We start from the raw sequence: 15,820 nt of genomic DNA, 5'->3' as shown, positions 1-15,820 counted from the left end.
ATTGCGTGTCACATGTGTAGCTCAGTGGTTCTGTTGTAGCGATAAGTTCTTCATCTGTGAACATACTCTGAAGAGTATATATTAAACAAAATTTATTCAGTGGAGAAGTTTCTAATTTTCAAAAGGCACATCCACTGTAATAGGTATGTACCAAGGTTTCATAAGATAGTTTGAACAGTTTATGAGATATACTCTGTAACCATAACTCAGACATTGACGATGATGAGCAGTTAGCTAGTCAGATCCTCATCCATGCTATAGATAATTGACTGAGATCCTATTCGTTTAAATTCTAAAACATAGCACGACAAATGAAAAAAAAAATATCCATTATAAAGTTCTCATATTGAAAAAATAAATTTAATTGCAAACTGTACACTTTTATGGACTATTTCACATTCTAATAATATTATAATTATAAATAACAACTGATTCACAATAAAATAAACAAAAACAGGCAAAACAAATAAATATATATAGTGCACCACTTCAATATTTATCAACATCACATGTTTGAATTTAAAATTCTCATAATGAAAATACAACTTTCATGTGGAAAATCAAGTCTTGTTTTGATTAATCTGATGTAGAGAGATGTTTCTTCCACTAAATGAAACAACACACTTCATCTTGTCCCTCTTTACCTTTAGAACGAATTAGAAGTAATTAACTGAAATTCAATATGCTTCTTTGTTTTGCTAATATAAATAACACACATTAATTTCATACAGAACACACAATAACTTTTGTTGTTTGAATGTTCACAAAATTCTTCAATTTCACAAGAGCAACTCTTGATATTCAAGAAGTTTCTTATTTTCACTAATTTAAATAAGGCCATACAAAAACAATATTCTGGTTCTCAGACAATCATTCTAAAAATCTGATGGAGTAGGGAGTTTTAGTTGGTGTGATTTTATTTTGTGAAAGTATCACTACTACTTACAATAAGCACCACAATTTAAATTTTAAGAAAATACATTTATCTCATCACATTGTTAAATAATATGATTATTCAGTATCAATTATGATTGTCAATAACATTTATCAGGGATGCATATTTGATAATTGCGTCTACAGTTCATTCAATTTTTTTTTTATTACATACCATATTTACTTCCTGTAACCCGGAGAAAACATTTAAATGCAACAATTAATGGATCTGTTTTGGGATTGTTTTTTTTAAAAAAAATAAAAACAGGTTATGCGGCTCTTTATAAGTGATGCAAATGTATCCGAGATCCAAAATACATTTTTTTTATTTGGCCTAAAGCACATAAATACCTTACAGATCAGATGGTAACTTTCATGGTTTAGAATGTTTATAAGATTCTATAAAGTGAAGCAAGGACCATAACTCTAGAAGTAAATAACCAGTCAATACTCAAGGTTTTCAGTTCGTACACATACAATACAATCACTAATTATAATTTATTATTATTTACATCTTTTCTATAGCGCAGCGATTCACTTATAAGTGTTCAGGATTTCTTTACAGTAACGGATGAAATACCAGAGAAACATAGTTAGTCGAATGAAATACACTGGAAATATATTCAACAGAATTGTGTCTTGTGTTTATTCAGTTCATTTATAAAATTTTTGCATTTCTAATGGCAAGATAGCCAGGCTGATTAAGGACTATGTTACATCTGTATGGAGTTTAAACAACATTATCAGTCTTCATGTGTTTAACCAAATCTTTATATTTTTACCCCTTCAAGCTGCATTATACAAAATAAATAAACTGTATAGTTTTTTAGTTTTTAGTATAAAAATCTGGTATACAGTGGACAGATAAAAGAATGATGACTATTCTTGTAATTCAGATTCTGTAGTTGCCTCTGTTACAACAGCCTGACTCGAATTAGATGTTTGCTGTATGTGTAAAACTTCTCCTGATTCAGTTGTTACCGTGGCTACTTGAATACCGTCTGCTAATGAGGTCATGTCACCTGACTGTAATTGCTGTAACAAAATATAAAGTAAAATTTTTTTTATTACCAATATTTCACTTTCACATTTACATGTTTAACATACCAGATCACTGTTACTCTATACATGTACTGGCAGAGAGGTAGAAATTTAACCTCCCAAATAGCTGTAATCAAGAAAGATATAAAAGAATTTCTATAAGCTTATTTCGTTTCATTAAACAAAGCCTGGCAGTCAAGGTACCATATGCCGCTGTAATAAGACTCCCCCCCCCCCTTTAAGAACTTACATGGTTAAGAATAAGAACTAACTTATGTAGAGTGAGTACAATGGACAGATGGATGGGTGAATGGAAAAACAGTGGAAACAACAATTTATGACCATGTATAATATTCATGAATGCAGATTTGTATCAACATTTACAATAATATTATCATATGATAATGAAGTAAACACAGGACATGCCCATCTTTAAATCATAATAATAGTAATTCAATTCAGCTGGTTAGTGAAAACATTCTGGAAAATTCTACACTCTACTTTCTATAATTGAACACTGTAACAGGGGTTAAAAAATACCCACTTGTGCAATATCAACAGATGCAATGAATAGTGGATGTAAACATTAAGAAGTTTTGTTTTAATAAATTATTTACCCCAATAACCTGATCTCCTTGTAATATTTGTATATGATGAGCTTGTTGTAACTGTGATATCTGTTCAGGTGTAGCATGTAATATCTGTATTTCACCTTGACCTAAACCATCGTGCATAGAGACTGCCTGTTGAATATCAACATCACCCTGTTAACCAAAAAAATAATATTTAACACAGGAAAAAACACTTAAAGATACAATCCCAACAAAAACATTTATTTGGTAGTTATTTCCAATAAAAGTATTCCAATTGAGGTATATATGGAAAGTAGAGACTCCCAGTCTTACTAGAAAAATAACAGATTCCCTGAAAAAAACACCCATGAGGAGCGCACAAGACACTAATGTTAGGGTGTTGATCTAATGGCCAACAGTTGTGCGAACGATTCTGCGATTAGACGATAATCCAGGAATTTACTTAGGCTTCGACAGTTGACTAATGTTAATACAAACGAGCAGCTAAAAATGGATTCTCCCTCATCAATCAAAACACGTGATAAACAAGGCTGATAAAAAATAGATTCTTGCGTAAGTAACTTCAAGTACATCTGTTTCACAAGTGTTTTAACAGTATGCAAATAATAATAATTACGATACAATTAATAACAAGCCAACGAGCAGATACAAACGAGCAGCTAAAAATGGATTCTCCCTCAATCAAAACACGTGATAAACAAGGCTGATAAAAATAGATTCTTGCGTAAGTAACTTCAAGTACATCTGTTTCACAAGTGTTTTAACAGTATGCAAATAATAATAATTACGATACAATAATAGTAATAACAAGCCAACGGTAAGGCTGATGTCCCCCACCGAAATCCCAATTTTTAAATTTTTTTTCAAAAGTATCAAGCAATCAAACTGATTATCAATTATACGCAAGTTTCATCACTCTCTATCAGATAGAATCAATTATCTTGACGCAAAGCATCGACCAATGAAATTGCTTAGCTCTGCTTAGCTTTGGCTCGAAATGTTAATCACTGAACTCAAGACATTCACCTAATGAACATCTACATCAAGTTTAACTATTCTACCTCAATTAAAAGTCGTCATGACCAATCAAATTGCTTATCAGTCCTTATCCTCAGCAGAAAATTTTCATCATAGAACTTTAGTCAAGATAATTATATAATAAATCTACACTCGGAGTTTCATCACTCTCACTTAATTAAAACCAACGTTATCGTGCTTCAAAGCATCAACCAATCAAGATTGCTTATCTCTGCTTAACGTAAGCAGAGAATGTTTATCATCGAACTCCATCAAGTCATTAACCTAATGAACGCCTATATCAAGTTTGAACATTCTCGAACAATCAAATTGCTTATCACTCTGTTTACCTTGAGCAGAAAATGCTCATTATCGAATTTAGTCAAGGTATTGATGTGATAAAACTATACATTAAATTTCATCACTCACTTAATTAGAACTAAAGTTATCGTGTCCGAAAGCATCAACCAATCAAATTGCTTATCTCTGCTTACCCTAAGCAGAAAATGCTCATCTTCGAACTCCATCAAAGCATTGACCTAATACACAAATATGCCAAGTTTGAACGTTCTAGCTCAATTAGAAGTAGGGTCATTGTGTTCCAAAGTCTCGGCCAATCAAATTGCTTATCGCTCTGCTTACCCTGAGCAGAAAATGCTCATTATTGAACTTAGTCAAGGTATTGATGTAATGAAACTATAAACAAAATTCCATCACTCACTCAATTAAAACTAAAGTTATCGTGTCCCAAATCATCAACCAATCAAATTGCTTATCTCTGTTTACCCTAAGCAGAAAATGCTCATCTTCGAACTCCATCAAGGCATTGACTGGACCGACGGACGGACAGACAAACAGTGTGCTCATGCCGCAGATTAAAACAAAAACAACTTTTATCATTACCTGATGAATGTGTAATTCTGAGACGGAATCATCATGACTTAAAGAATCTTCATCGCTATAACCTTGATCTTGAGAATTTATAGTTATATGTTCATTACCAACTGTGGATGTTCCTGCTTTACCTCGAAAAGCCTTCACTGTTAAAGGCTGGCCTCTCTGACGACGACGGAATGCAGTACGACATTTTGAATCAATATTCTGTTTAATTCTATGCCAATCACCTTCTGTGACATTAAAACGGTGGATAAGATGACCTAAAATAAGAAAACAGTTATATCTAAAATACCTGTCTAATGGGTAAATTTCTCAGACCTTGATTTCATTCCAGTCCAGATAGAAACAGGGTTTAACATCCCCACAACACAAACTAGGTCAATTTGTTTTTTTTTTCAATAATTAGCAAATTATTACTTACATCTAATACCATATATCATTAGAGGATCAAGTTGTTTTTTACCATGACGACCCATACCAGACAAATTAGAGTTAGCTTGTGTATCTCGATCAAATAAATAATCTAATAATGTCAAGGCCATTTTCTCTGATGTACGACAATTGGAATGGATGTGAAGTAGATCACTACAACAAAAGAAAAAAGCCAACAGTAAAGCTGATGTCCCCATGCCTCAATCCCAAAATATAGATGACACATATTAATAAGCTTGTTAATTAAAGTTAGCTTGTGCATCTTGATCAAATAAATAATCTAATAATTTCAATGCCATTTTCTCTGATATACGACAATTGGAGTGAATGCGAAGTAGATCACTAGAACAAAAGAAACAACCCAACAGTGAAGCTGATGTCTCAATCCCAAAATAAATAGATAACAGATATTGTAACATGGATGGGAAATCTTCCTTTGTTCTTTTCGTTGAATAAGCAGATTGTTTTCCCTCTAGTAGATTAGGTGGAGCTTACCGTGCAATAACTAGACATGTTCAATGTTACTGCACTCTTTTGCTGGTTTACACTAGTTTTAGTGGAAATCATATAGAAAAGTGGGGTGGGGTTTCTGTGCAATAACAACAAGCATGTTGAGCAGGTGTCGATGTTATAGCCTACGGCCTCGATGTTTAAACCTGTTAACTCATGAAAGTCGTGCTATAAATATAACTTAATTAATTATACATTTATCTTTTTGTGAAGCATCAAGCAGTCAAACTGCTTATTTATACCTCTATGCTCGTGATCCAACTTAGTCAAGTTTTTTTTGTAGGGAAACTATACACCAAAATTCTTCGTCCTTCCTCAACTAGTTATCATATGTTGCTTAGCAGAAAATGTTAATCATCTAACTTGCCTAATGAACATCTACAATTGCTGATTACTAGATAGCCCAAGCAGAAACTGAAAATTCTCTTCATAGTACTTTTAGTCAAGTACCAATTTTCACCCCTCCAACTCAATTAGTTTAGAATCCAAGTTATTGTGTTCTAGAGCCTTAACCAATCAAATTGTTTATATCCACTTAGCCTTAGTGGAAAATACTGATCCTCATAATCAGGCAAGGTATTGACCCAATAAACACCTACTCTAAGTTTGAACATTCTAGCTAAATTAGAAGTAGAGTTCTTGTATCTCAATAAGTGTGATGGGCAGACAGACAGTCAGAAAGCTGACCTAGTTTAATAGTCCCACACTTTCTATGAAAGAGAATACATCAAGGGAAATAACTCCACAAAAGATCCCTATATGAACACACTTGTCTGCTAATTTCTAAAACTAGGAATTCAGCAAAAAAGCTTTCAAAAACAAAATACAAAAATCAGTTTGTTTTCAAACTGCTGACATAGAGTTTAATCACAATCAACAACTACACCGACAGTTACAGTTTCACTGTACATGTAAATAAAGGGGGGGGGGGCAGAGAGCGGTTGAGCTGTTGGTGAGGTGGGAGACCTACCTTTTACTTATTGGTACTCTTACGCGCATTTCAGGATTATTTTCATCACCTAACCAACAACCATTAGGATAGTCACCTTCAATAATAAACATTTTGAACCATTACATCCGTGTAGGATAAAGCATGAGACCGAGATTATGCTGGGGAATAAAAGACTGAAGAAAATAACCTGAGAAGAAGAAAAACCAAGACCGGCAGATCGAGGTATTTCTGTCGAAGGTTTTTTTCTTAAGTCTTTTTTCCCCAGCATAACCGAAGTCGAAGACTTTATATCTTGCATATAAACCGTCTATGTTTACATGTAGGAAAAATGAGAATATCCAAGAATTCCTGTATTAAAAACCTCATATCATGTTTTCTTATGGAAAATAAAACCTATCGTGGAAGAATAACCTGTTACAGGTTTAAAGAAAAACTTTCCAAAGAATAACCCCAAATTCCCCTGTATATATCCACAGCCGTCCCAGACTTTCAGACTGCAAGTTATTCGAGGCATAAAATATACCTTTAAGATCAAAGAGATTTACCGTTATAGGTTTATAATTAGTTTAAGTTTTAGTGAAAATTCACACAAATGAAGCAATGGAGAAACACACACCAATTTTATGGCACGCAGAACAGTCTTTATCACGACATCTAGTACCTAGGCAACATAAACTATTCTCTTTTGAAATTCCATTCTAAATGAAGAATCTCCTTTAGATGAAAATTAAATTCTTACTTAGGACTGTTTTTTTTCAAGCGAAAGTATTTACTTATACTTACTTTCAGAGTTAAGAGTTATAAGTGTGACATTCGGTCCTAAACTTTGTACATTATCTGTGTTGGTTACAGTTTCTGAAATAACTTCTGAAAAATAATGATATTAAATTATATTTCGACAATTATCAGGTGGATGATGGCCAAGATATACATTCTAAACTTGCCATTTACTAAGACTCGATGAAAAAACATTGTACTCATTAACCCCACCGTACTACAATTGTTAACGTATACTATGATATTGAAAATTAAATGTGTATTTAATTTGCACCATCTAATGTATCATTTGTTCTATGTCTGTTTGATTTTGTTGCACAGTTATCCTGCAATGTCTTAAAGATACATTATGTAAGATTAATATGTAGATAAAGAGCTGGCTGTTTTTTGCTATATTTAGTTCAAAAATTTCATTCAAATTACTTTATTCTGAGCGAAGTGATGAGTGTTTGAAGATGCAATGTAGATTATCCATTTTTGTTCCATAATATTTATATCTCATGCAATAAGCAGATTTAGCTCTTACATAATGCACCTTTAAGACTGAGCTCATATAACTTGTGAGGTAACTGTTTAAATTGATTGTTAACAGAAGAACTGACTGACAGAAATAATGATTAGACTTAAGACCTTTGTCATGTTATCAAGTGCTAAATACATACCTGCCGGTGCTTTGCCATTTTGTGGTAACCCAACAATAACAGCACTGAAAAAGAAAACCTTAGTTAAAACAATGTCTCCTAAGGTAATTCAATTAATAATATGTTTCTTGCTTCAGTCACCATCATAAATACACAAGCATGTGTTATAGTTTTAGTTTGCAGCCACGGAAAGGTCAGAAGCCTAGTTTTGCAGAAAAAAATTTAAAACCAAGTCGACACAACTTCAATGACAATGAAAAATATGAAAATAGTATATTTAAATGGACACATTTTATGAAATACAGCATGAAGCACCATTTTTTGATGATTAATGAGGAGGATTCAAGATATGGTTTTTGTATATGTAACTATTTACTATAGTGCTATAACCATCAATATCTTTTAGATATTTTTTTTTTTCAGTGTAGGGCACCCTATCAAAGTGTGTTGCGAAGCCCTTCACCACAATATAAAACAAAAACAATTAACATGAACTATATGATATACCATAGCTTATAAGCTTACCCTTTTCTGATATTATGATAATTGGAGTTAGTAGTTTTATTTTGGGTATCATTCATTAACTGATCAACTCTGTTCTGTAAATATTTTGTTTTTTGATCTAATGAATCAAGTTTTTTCTCAATACCATCTAATCTGAGACATATAGCTCTATTAATGTTGAACAATACAATCTGTAATAAAAAATACCAAAACAATAAGTATATTTTCATTTCAATACTCACAGTAGTAAATTTTTAGTAAATGAAAAGTTCAAGTTGTATCTAAAATAACATCCCTTTCTTTTGTGATCTGACAAGTATTTTATCATTCCTTACCTTAAGGGACTGGTCCATGTCGATTTCATTCTCGGGCTCATTTTCAATTTTAAATCTTTTAATTGGCGGCTCACCACTACCATCAGCTAAAAATCAAGAAAAGCTTTTAGTACAATCTAAGGGTCCCACTAATCACAGATGAGAGTTAATTTGTCAATAGCAGATGAGAGTTAATTTGTCAATAGCAGCGTCCAAAGTAATTGGCAATTAGAATCAAAGTTATCACGATCCAAAGTCCCAACCTTTCACATTGTTTATCAATGCTCATCAGCCTCAGTGGAAAATGCTTGTACCCAAACTCAGTCAAGGTATTCATGTTTAAACAGTAAACCTCCACCAATTCCGAACATTCTAAATCAATTAGAAAAAAAGAGTTATTGTGTTCTAAAGTTTGACCAATTAAAATTAGGTCTCTACTTTAAACCCCAGCAGAAAATGCTCATTATCAAACTTAGTCAAGGTATTGATGTAATGAAACTACATTAAATCCCACTCACTTAATTAGAATTAAAGTTATTCTGTCCCTTAGCATCGACCAACAAAATTGCTACACCAAGTTTGAACATTCAAGCTCAATTAGAAGCAGAGTAGGCTAATTGTGTCCAAAAAAAGTATCATGGTCAGAAAGACAGACAAACCCATTTTAATAGTCCCAAACTTTCTTCGAAAAGGGGATGGGGGGTAAAAATAAGAAAACAAGTCAACAGTGAGGCTGATGTCCCCCAAAATAAATAGATGACACATATTAATTAATTGCACATTATCTTTTTCAAAAGTATCAAGCAATCAAACTGATTATCTATGCTTAGTCTACTAAGCATAACATGTTCACGATCAAACATAGTGAGGTCTTATCAATTTGATTAGAATCAAAGTTTTCTTAATGTTATCCCAAAGTATCGACCAATGAAATTGCTTAGCTCTGCTTAGCTTTAGCTACCTTAATTAAAAGCTGAGTTGTTATTTTCCAAAGTCTTGACCAATTAAATTGCTTATTGCTACTTAGCCTATGCAGAAAATTCTCATCATCGAACTTAGTCAATGATATAATGATTCTATACTCAGAGTTTCATAGCTCTCACTTAATTATAACCAAAATTATCGTGCCCAAAAGCATCAACCAACCAATATAATGAATCTTTACTCAGAGTTTCATCGCTCTCACCCAATTAGAACCAAAGTTATTGTGTTCCAAGGTCTCAACCAATCAAATTGCTGATCTCTGCTTACCCTTAGTGGAAAATGCGCATGATTGAACTCTGTCAAGGTATTCACCTAATAGACATCTTCCCCAATTTTGAACTTTCTACCTCCATTAGAAGGAGAGTTATTGTGTTCCAAAGTCTCGACCAATCAGATTAAAGTCTCTACTTTGCCTAAGCAGAACATGCTCAACATCAAACTTCGTTAAAGTATTGATGTAATGAAACTATAAACGAAGTTTCACCACTATCAATCAGAATTAAAGTTATCAAGCTCCAAAGTTTCGACCAATCAGAGTGCTTACTCGGAGCCGAAAATGCTCTGTATCAAACTTAGTCAAGGTATTAATGTGATGAAACTATACACCAAAATTCATCACTCTCACTTAGTTAGAACTTACTAAGTTATTGTGTCCCAAAGCATCAACCAATCAAATTGCTTATCTCTGCTTACCCTAAGCAGAAAATGCTCATTTTCGAATTCCATCAAGGCATTCACCTAATGAACGTCTACACCAAGCTCTAACATTCTACTTCAATTTGAAGGAGAGTTATTGTGTTCCATAGTCTCGACCAATCAAATTGCTTATCGTTCTTAAACTGAGCAGAAAATGCTCATTATCAAACTTAGTCAAGGTAATGAATCAATGATGTAATAAAACTAGACACCATATTTCATCACTCTCAGTTATTTAGAACTAAAGTTATCATTTTATCATGCCCCAAATCATCAACCAATCAAATTGCTCATCTCTGCTTACACTAAGCAGAAAATGCTCATCTTCGAACTTCATCAAGGCATCCACTTAATAAACACCTACACCAAGTTTGAACATTCTAGCTCAATTATAAGGAAAGTTATTGTTTCCGAAAGAGTGTGACGGAAAGACGGACCCATTTTAATAGTCCTCTGCTTTCACCAAAAGGAGGGGAACAATGAATATTATTCTTCTGAAGTATTGCAGCTTCAATACCTTACCAATATTTATATCGGCATCACTCAATGAATTTCCATCTTCAAACTGACTAACTACATGTGATGATTCTATGGAGACTATTTGTATATTTGGGTTGCCTGCTGTCACAACTGTAGCCTGATTCACATTCATACCACTATCAGCCATTGTTTTATATACTTAACAACCTGAAACAGGATGAAATATTCTTCAAAAAAAAAAGAATGTACTTAGATTGTTAAATCAACTTGTATGACAAATAAATTATTTGTTTATCATATGAGACAAATTATTAAATTTAACTTAATTTAAGTTACAATTTTATGCATACAGTTTGTTTTCTCTAGCTATTTTTTTTATTTTGTTATCCATTGTTTTATGATAATAATGAATATTAAAACAAATGTAGGGTACAAAATAAAATGTCCTTATTAAAAAATGTTTTCTCAAATCTTTTAGTACCCTAAATGGGTAATCATTGCTCTTATTTATGAAGTAGCAAAAAAAAAGCATTCTCACAAATTTAAATATGATAAAAATCAGTAATGAGCTTAAAGGAGCTAATTCGCTAATATTTGGGACCTAGAAATTGACACAAATGGGTCGCAACGAATATAATAATGTAATATAAAGTATTTCAACTGATTTACATTCATTCGTTTACGTTTTTACTCTAATTTAAGATAGGTTGCCAGGCAACAAAACATACGCCCACAGCAGTTAAATCGTCTGAGCAGTCGACAAGGGTTGTGACATATTTATTCTTTTGTAGGTAATTAGGGAAATTTAATAGACAATTTCATACAGATGACATTATAATTTTCGTCGTTTGAGGATTCACAAGGTTCTAAAAACTAAAACAAGGGCCGTAACACTGGAAGTAATCTACAGAAATTGTTGAAATTCGACAGGCTTTTTCGTTTTACTAATTCAAATAATGCATATAAATTTCATAAAGATCGAATGATAAGTTCAGCAAAGTAAATCAAGGGCCATAACTGTAGACGTAATTGACGGAAATTGCTGACATTCAATAGGCTTCTTCATTTTACTAATTTAAATGATGCATATGAATTTCATACAGATTACGTGATAACTTTTGTCGTTCAAGCATTCACAAGATTCAACAAAGTTAAACAAGGGTCATAACTCTAGATGTAATTAACTAATTTTACTAATTTAAACGATACATATAAATTTCATACAGATGGGATAATAACTTTTGTCGTTAGAGCATTCACAAGGTATAACAAAGTGAAACAAGGGCCATAACTCATGGCGTAATAAACGGAAATTGCTGAAATTCAATAGGCTTCTTCATTTCACTAATTTAAATGATGCATATCAATTTCAAACAGATCGGATGATAACTGTTGTAATTAGAGCGTTCACAAGATACAACAAAGTGAAACAAGGGCTATAACTCTAGATGTAATTAACGGAAATTGCTGAAATTCAATAGGATTCTTTGTTTTACTAATTTAAATGATGTACAGATCAGTTGATAACTTTTGTCGTTAAGAGCGTTCACAAGGTGCAACAAAGTGAAACAAGGGCCATAACTCCAGAAGAAATTAACAGAAATTATTGAAATTAAATAGGCTCTTCATCTCACTAATGCAAACAACATATATCAATTTCAAAACAATCAGATAATAAATTTAGTCTGTAAAGTGTTCACAAGAAATTGTGGACGATGAACGGACAGGGGCAACGGCAATATACAACCATATTTCCATGTGGGCGTATAAAAATTAGTTATGTTCGGCGAAATACGCCAGAAGTCTCAATCGAATGGCAATCTCTAACGTCTGGTTATTTCAGTCTACATAGTATTTATCGCGCATGCTCTCCAGATAAGAATATGCTGTCACCGTTTGACATGACTTGTGGAATATGTCTAGCCCGTTCTTTGAGTCCCTTGTTAGAAATGGGACTGAAACGCATTATGGTACACAATTTGTGTACCAATGGTAAAATGTTTATTTTGTCTTAAATATTGGACATCGGAAGACCATCTTTTAATGGCAAGATCACAACATCAATGTTGATTTAAATTGACAAATAATTTGTGCTTTCAATGTCGAAGACTTTGGATGATATTGAGTTAGAGACTTAGCTACTTAAAACATACATTATGCAAGAGCTAAATCCACCTACTGCAGGTTGGGCAATATACTGTTTTTTCGGTATATTGTGATAAAATCATCAGCGATTTTTATCATATTGGATTTATTTAAAAATATCGAAAAACCGGTTTATGTTGACAACTAAAATTATTGCAATATGATAATTATCGTGTCCCAATATTGACGATAATACTTCTTAAGATACGCCTATAAATTATCACAATAACATGGTTTATCATGATATTTGCTAAATTATCATCACAATATTTTTTTTTTATTATCGCCCAACCCTATCTGAAATGTTATGAAAAGACCTTAATCAACTCTCGATGTCATCTTATGTGTCGGATGTTCACTGGATTTAATTCAAAAATGGATAATCAAGACTATGTTTTTATCGTACCGACTTTAGTTATGACTTATGATGATCGAGGCTAGGCCTAAACTTCAAACGCTAATATATCAATTCAGAGTGGAGCAATTTGAATGAAATTTTCAGCTATTCCCTTTACATTAACTAGTTTTAAACTATTATAGTGAGAACTACCAGCTCTTTATCTAATCTCCCATAATGTATCTTTAACATACATTATGCAAGAGCTAAATCTGCCTATTGCAGGTCTTTTTTTTAGGCTTGAAATGTTATCTAAGACATTACTTATCCAGACCATAATCAACTCTCGATGCAATCGCTAGCCTGCAATATTTAGTGGATTGGAATATATAGTTTGACAAATAATTAAACGTAGAAAGAGAGAGATAGAAAAGTGCTTTAACTTCCACTCGACACAAACCAGGTCATTTCGAGACTAACACATGGTTCAATTTTTTATTTCAATAATTCACTTGTACGTAGGGGTCTTTAGCAGTGGGATGAAACCGGAGGACCCGGAGAAACCCCACAAGTACAACCGGGGAATCGAAACCCCGCCAGTTGACTCTATGACAGAGCTTTAAAGGGCCAATCCCAATAATATTTTGGAGAATAAAACTGCTTATTTTTTTGTTAAAACCCCTTAATAGCCCGTGACTAGGGGCCGAGCAACTAATTCAATATTTGTGATCTGGAAATGGAGATCGGTGTCCCAAGCTGTATTATGCGGTGTCTGGATAAAACCAGACTTTTATTTTATAAAAACAATGTATAGGTGAAATTTACCTTTCGCTATCCAGTACGGCACATGGGTCATTCACTGTATAGACCTCGAAAGGAACAGCGATAGATTATCGGGTCACCCAACGAAAAAATTGACCAGAAATCTTAAAAGGGTTACGTGTGCAGATAAGCATTTTTGACGTTAACGTCCAAACAACTCAATATTTTGAGCTGAAATTTTGAGGCAGGGTAAATACACCATTCCTCAATATTTTGGCGCTTAAATTTCATACAAACTCTGACTTTTGTTTTTGAGACTCTGTTCAAATCGGGATAGTCCCTTTAAATTACGATTCAGCGTGCACACACTAACCATTCGGCTATCCACCACCCCACCCCCCAATTAAACATAGAAATGGTTAATCAAGACTTGTTCAAATAATTTAGATTCATAAATCTAACACCTACAATTTGCATAGCATTAATTACAAATCATGATGTCCATTTACTTTACTCCTACTTTAAACATAAGCTTACAAATCATGACATATGACAATTATTAATCACATTTTCTTGTATTTTTATATTTACTTCCCATTAAACTCACTTTAAAAAATTTCTTTAAAATCATCTGTTAGCTTTTGTAGTTTTGGTGTCTTTTTCACACCAAAGCGGCTTTTTTTTTTTAAAGAAGCAAAATTTCTGTGGGTGAACTATTCAGAAGAACTGTTTTGTAATGAAATGAAATGAAATGAAATGGAGTTTAACGTCCTACTGTTCTGCTCCTAACCTGGGCTAATGAAGACGAGCATACGCCATACAGTGTGCTATGAGGGAAATTTTGCCCGGGCAGCGGCACTACGGCCTACTCTTATATCGAATTCCAACTGCCAAGGGATCTTTTACATGCACGCCAATGTGTACATGGGACCTCGTTTTTTCGTCCCATCCGAACGACTAGACAGCTTTCCTTGTCAGCCCCTCCGTCCTGCATCACTGACAAGGGAGAACCACGCCGGAAAATCTGGATGAACTTTCTCGGCCAATGCAGGGATCGAACACCCGACCTCCAGGCTAGCGAGCTAGCGTCTTACCCACTTAGCCACGTGATCCTCGAACTGTTTTGTATGTTGCTGATTAGGCAAATAAAATATATACTACTATGTATATGTTTGTATGTCACACACTAGGCCTGCCTATAGCCTATTAAATAATATAATTAAATATAAATTATAAATATAAAATAAAATTTGACTAAGCAGCTAAGGCAATTAAGACAGTACTAGCCTAGTAGTAAAATTGTGATTTGTAATCCATGGTGTTGTTGGATATATCATTATTTTCATTCTTTATCGTGGTGCACCAGTAGTATTGCATAGATCTCGTCATAGGAAAGGAACCCATGTGACAATGCCAGTGTGACTGCATCGGGTTCTAGCACTAGTACTAGTAGGCTAGCAGTGAGGTACCGTGCGTAGCAGACGAAATTTCTGACCAAAATTATACTTGGTAACTGCACGGCCCAAAATTATTAGTCGACACATGAGAACGCGCCCCGGTTATCTAAAAATGGACAAATTTCATGTTAATCCTAAAATCTTGATAATTTTCATTGTCTTTGACAGATATTAATAACTAAGAGCCTACTCTTGGTGTTTACATTGCCTATTTACCTCAAAAACTCGCAAATTTACACGAGATCCCGTCAAATTTCTCGCAGAACGATAATGGCGTCCAAAACGGTAAAGTGCGAGAATGGAAAAGATTGCTCGAGATGGGCTGTTTGAACAATTGATAGTCCTCCC

General features: G+C 33.5%; 1 protein-coding gene across 1 annotated transcript; it reads right to left on the bottom strand.

The window, feature by feature from the left end:
• Positions 1-334: 334 nt before the first annotated feature.
• LOC126816643 (protein BANP) lies at positions 335-15,576 on the bottom strand. The gene is made up of 11 exons (XM_050543347.2): positions 15,303-15,576; positions 10,814-10,978; positions 8,633-8,718; positions 8,319-8,488; positions 7,815-7,858; positions 7,159-7,242; positions 6,394-6,469; positions 4,903-5,066; positions 4,488-4,741; positions 2,592-2,738; positions 335-1,968 (listed from the first exon to the last, which is right to left on the bottom strand). The coding sequence occupies exons 2-11, from the start codon at positions 10,956-10,958 to the stop codon at positions 1,813-1,815; spliced, it is 1,326 nt and encodes a 441-aa protein (XP_050399304.1). The 5' UTR covers positions 10,959-10,978; positions 15,303-15,576; the 3' UTR covers positions 335-1,812.
• Between the last annotated feature and the right edge of the window lie 244 nt (positions 15,577-15,820).

This window comes from Patella vulgata, chromosome 3 (genome assembly GCF_932274485.2).
Source record: "Patella vulgata chromosome 3, xgPatVulg1.2, whole genome shotgun sequence".
NCBI classification, from domain to species: domain Eukaryota; kingdom Metazoa; phylum Mollusca; class Gastropoda; family Patellidae; genus Patella; species Patella vulgata.
The sequence above is the reverse complement of the archived record's forward strand: the minus strand, read 5'-3'. Positions and strand labels throughout refer to the sequence as shown.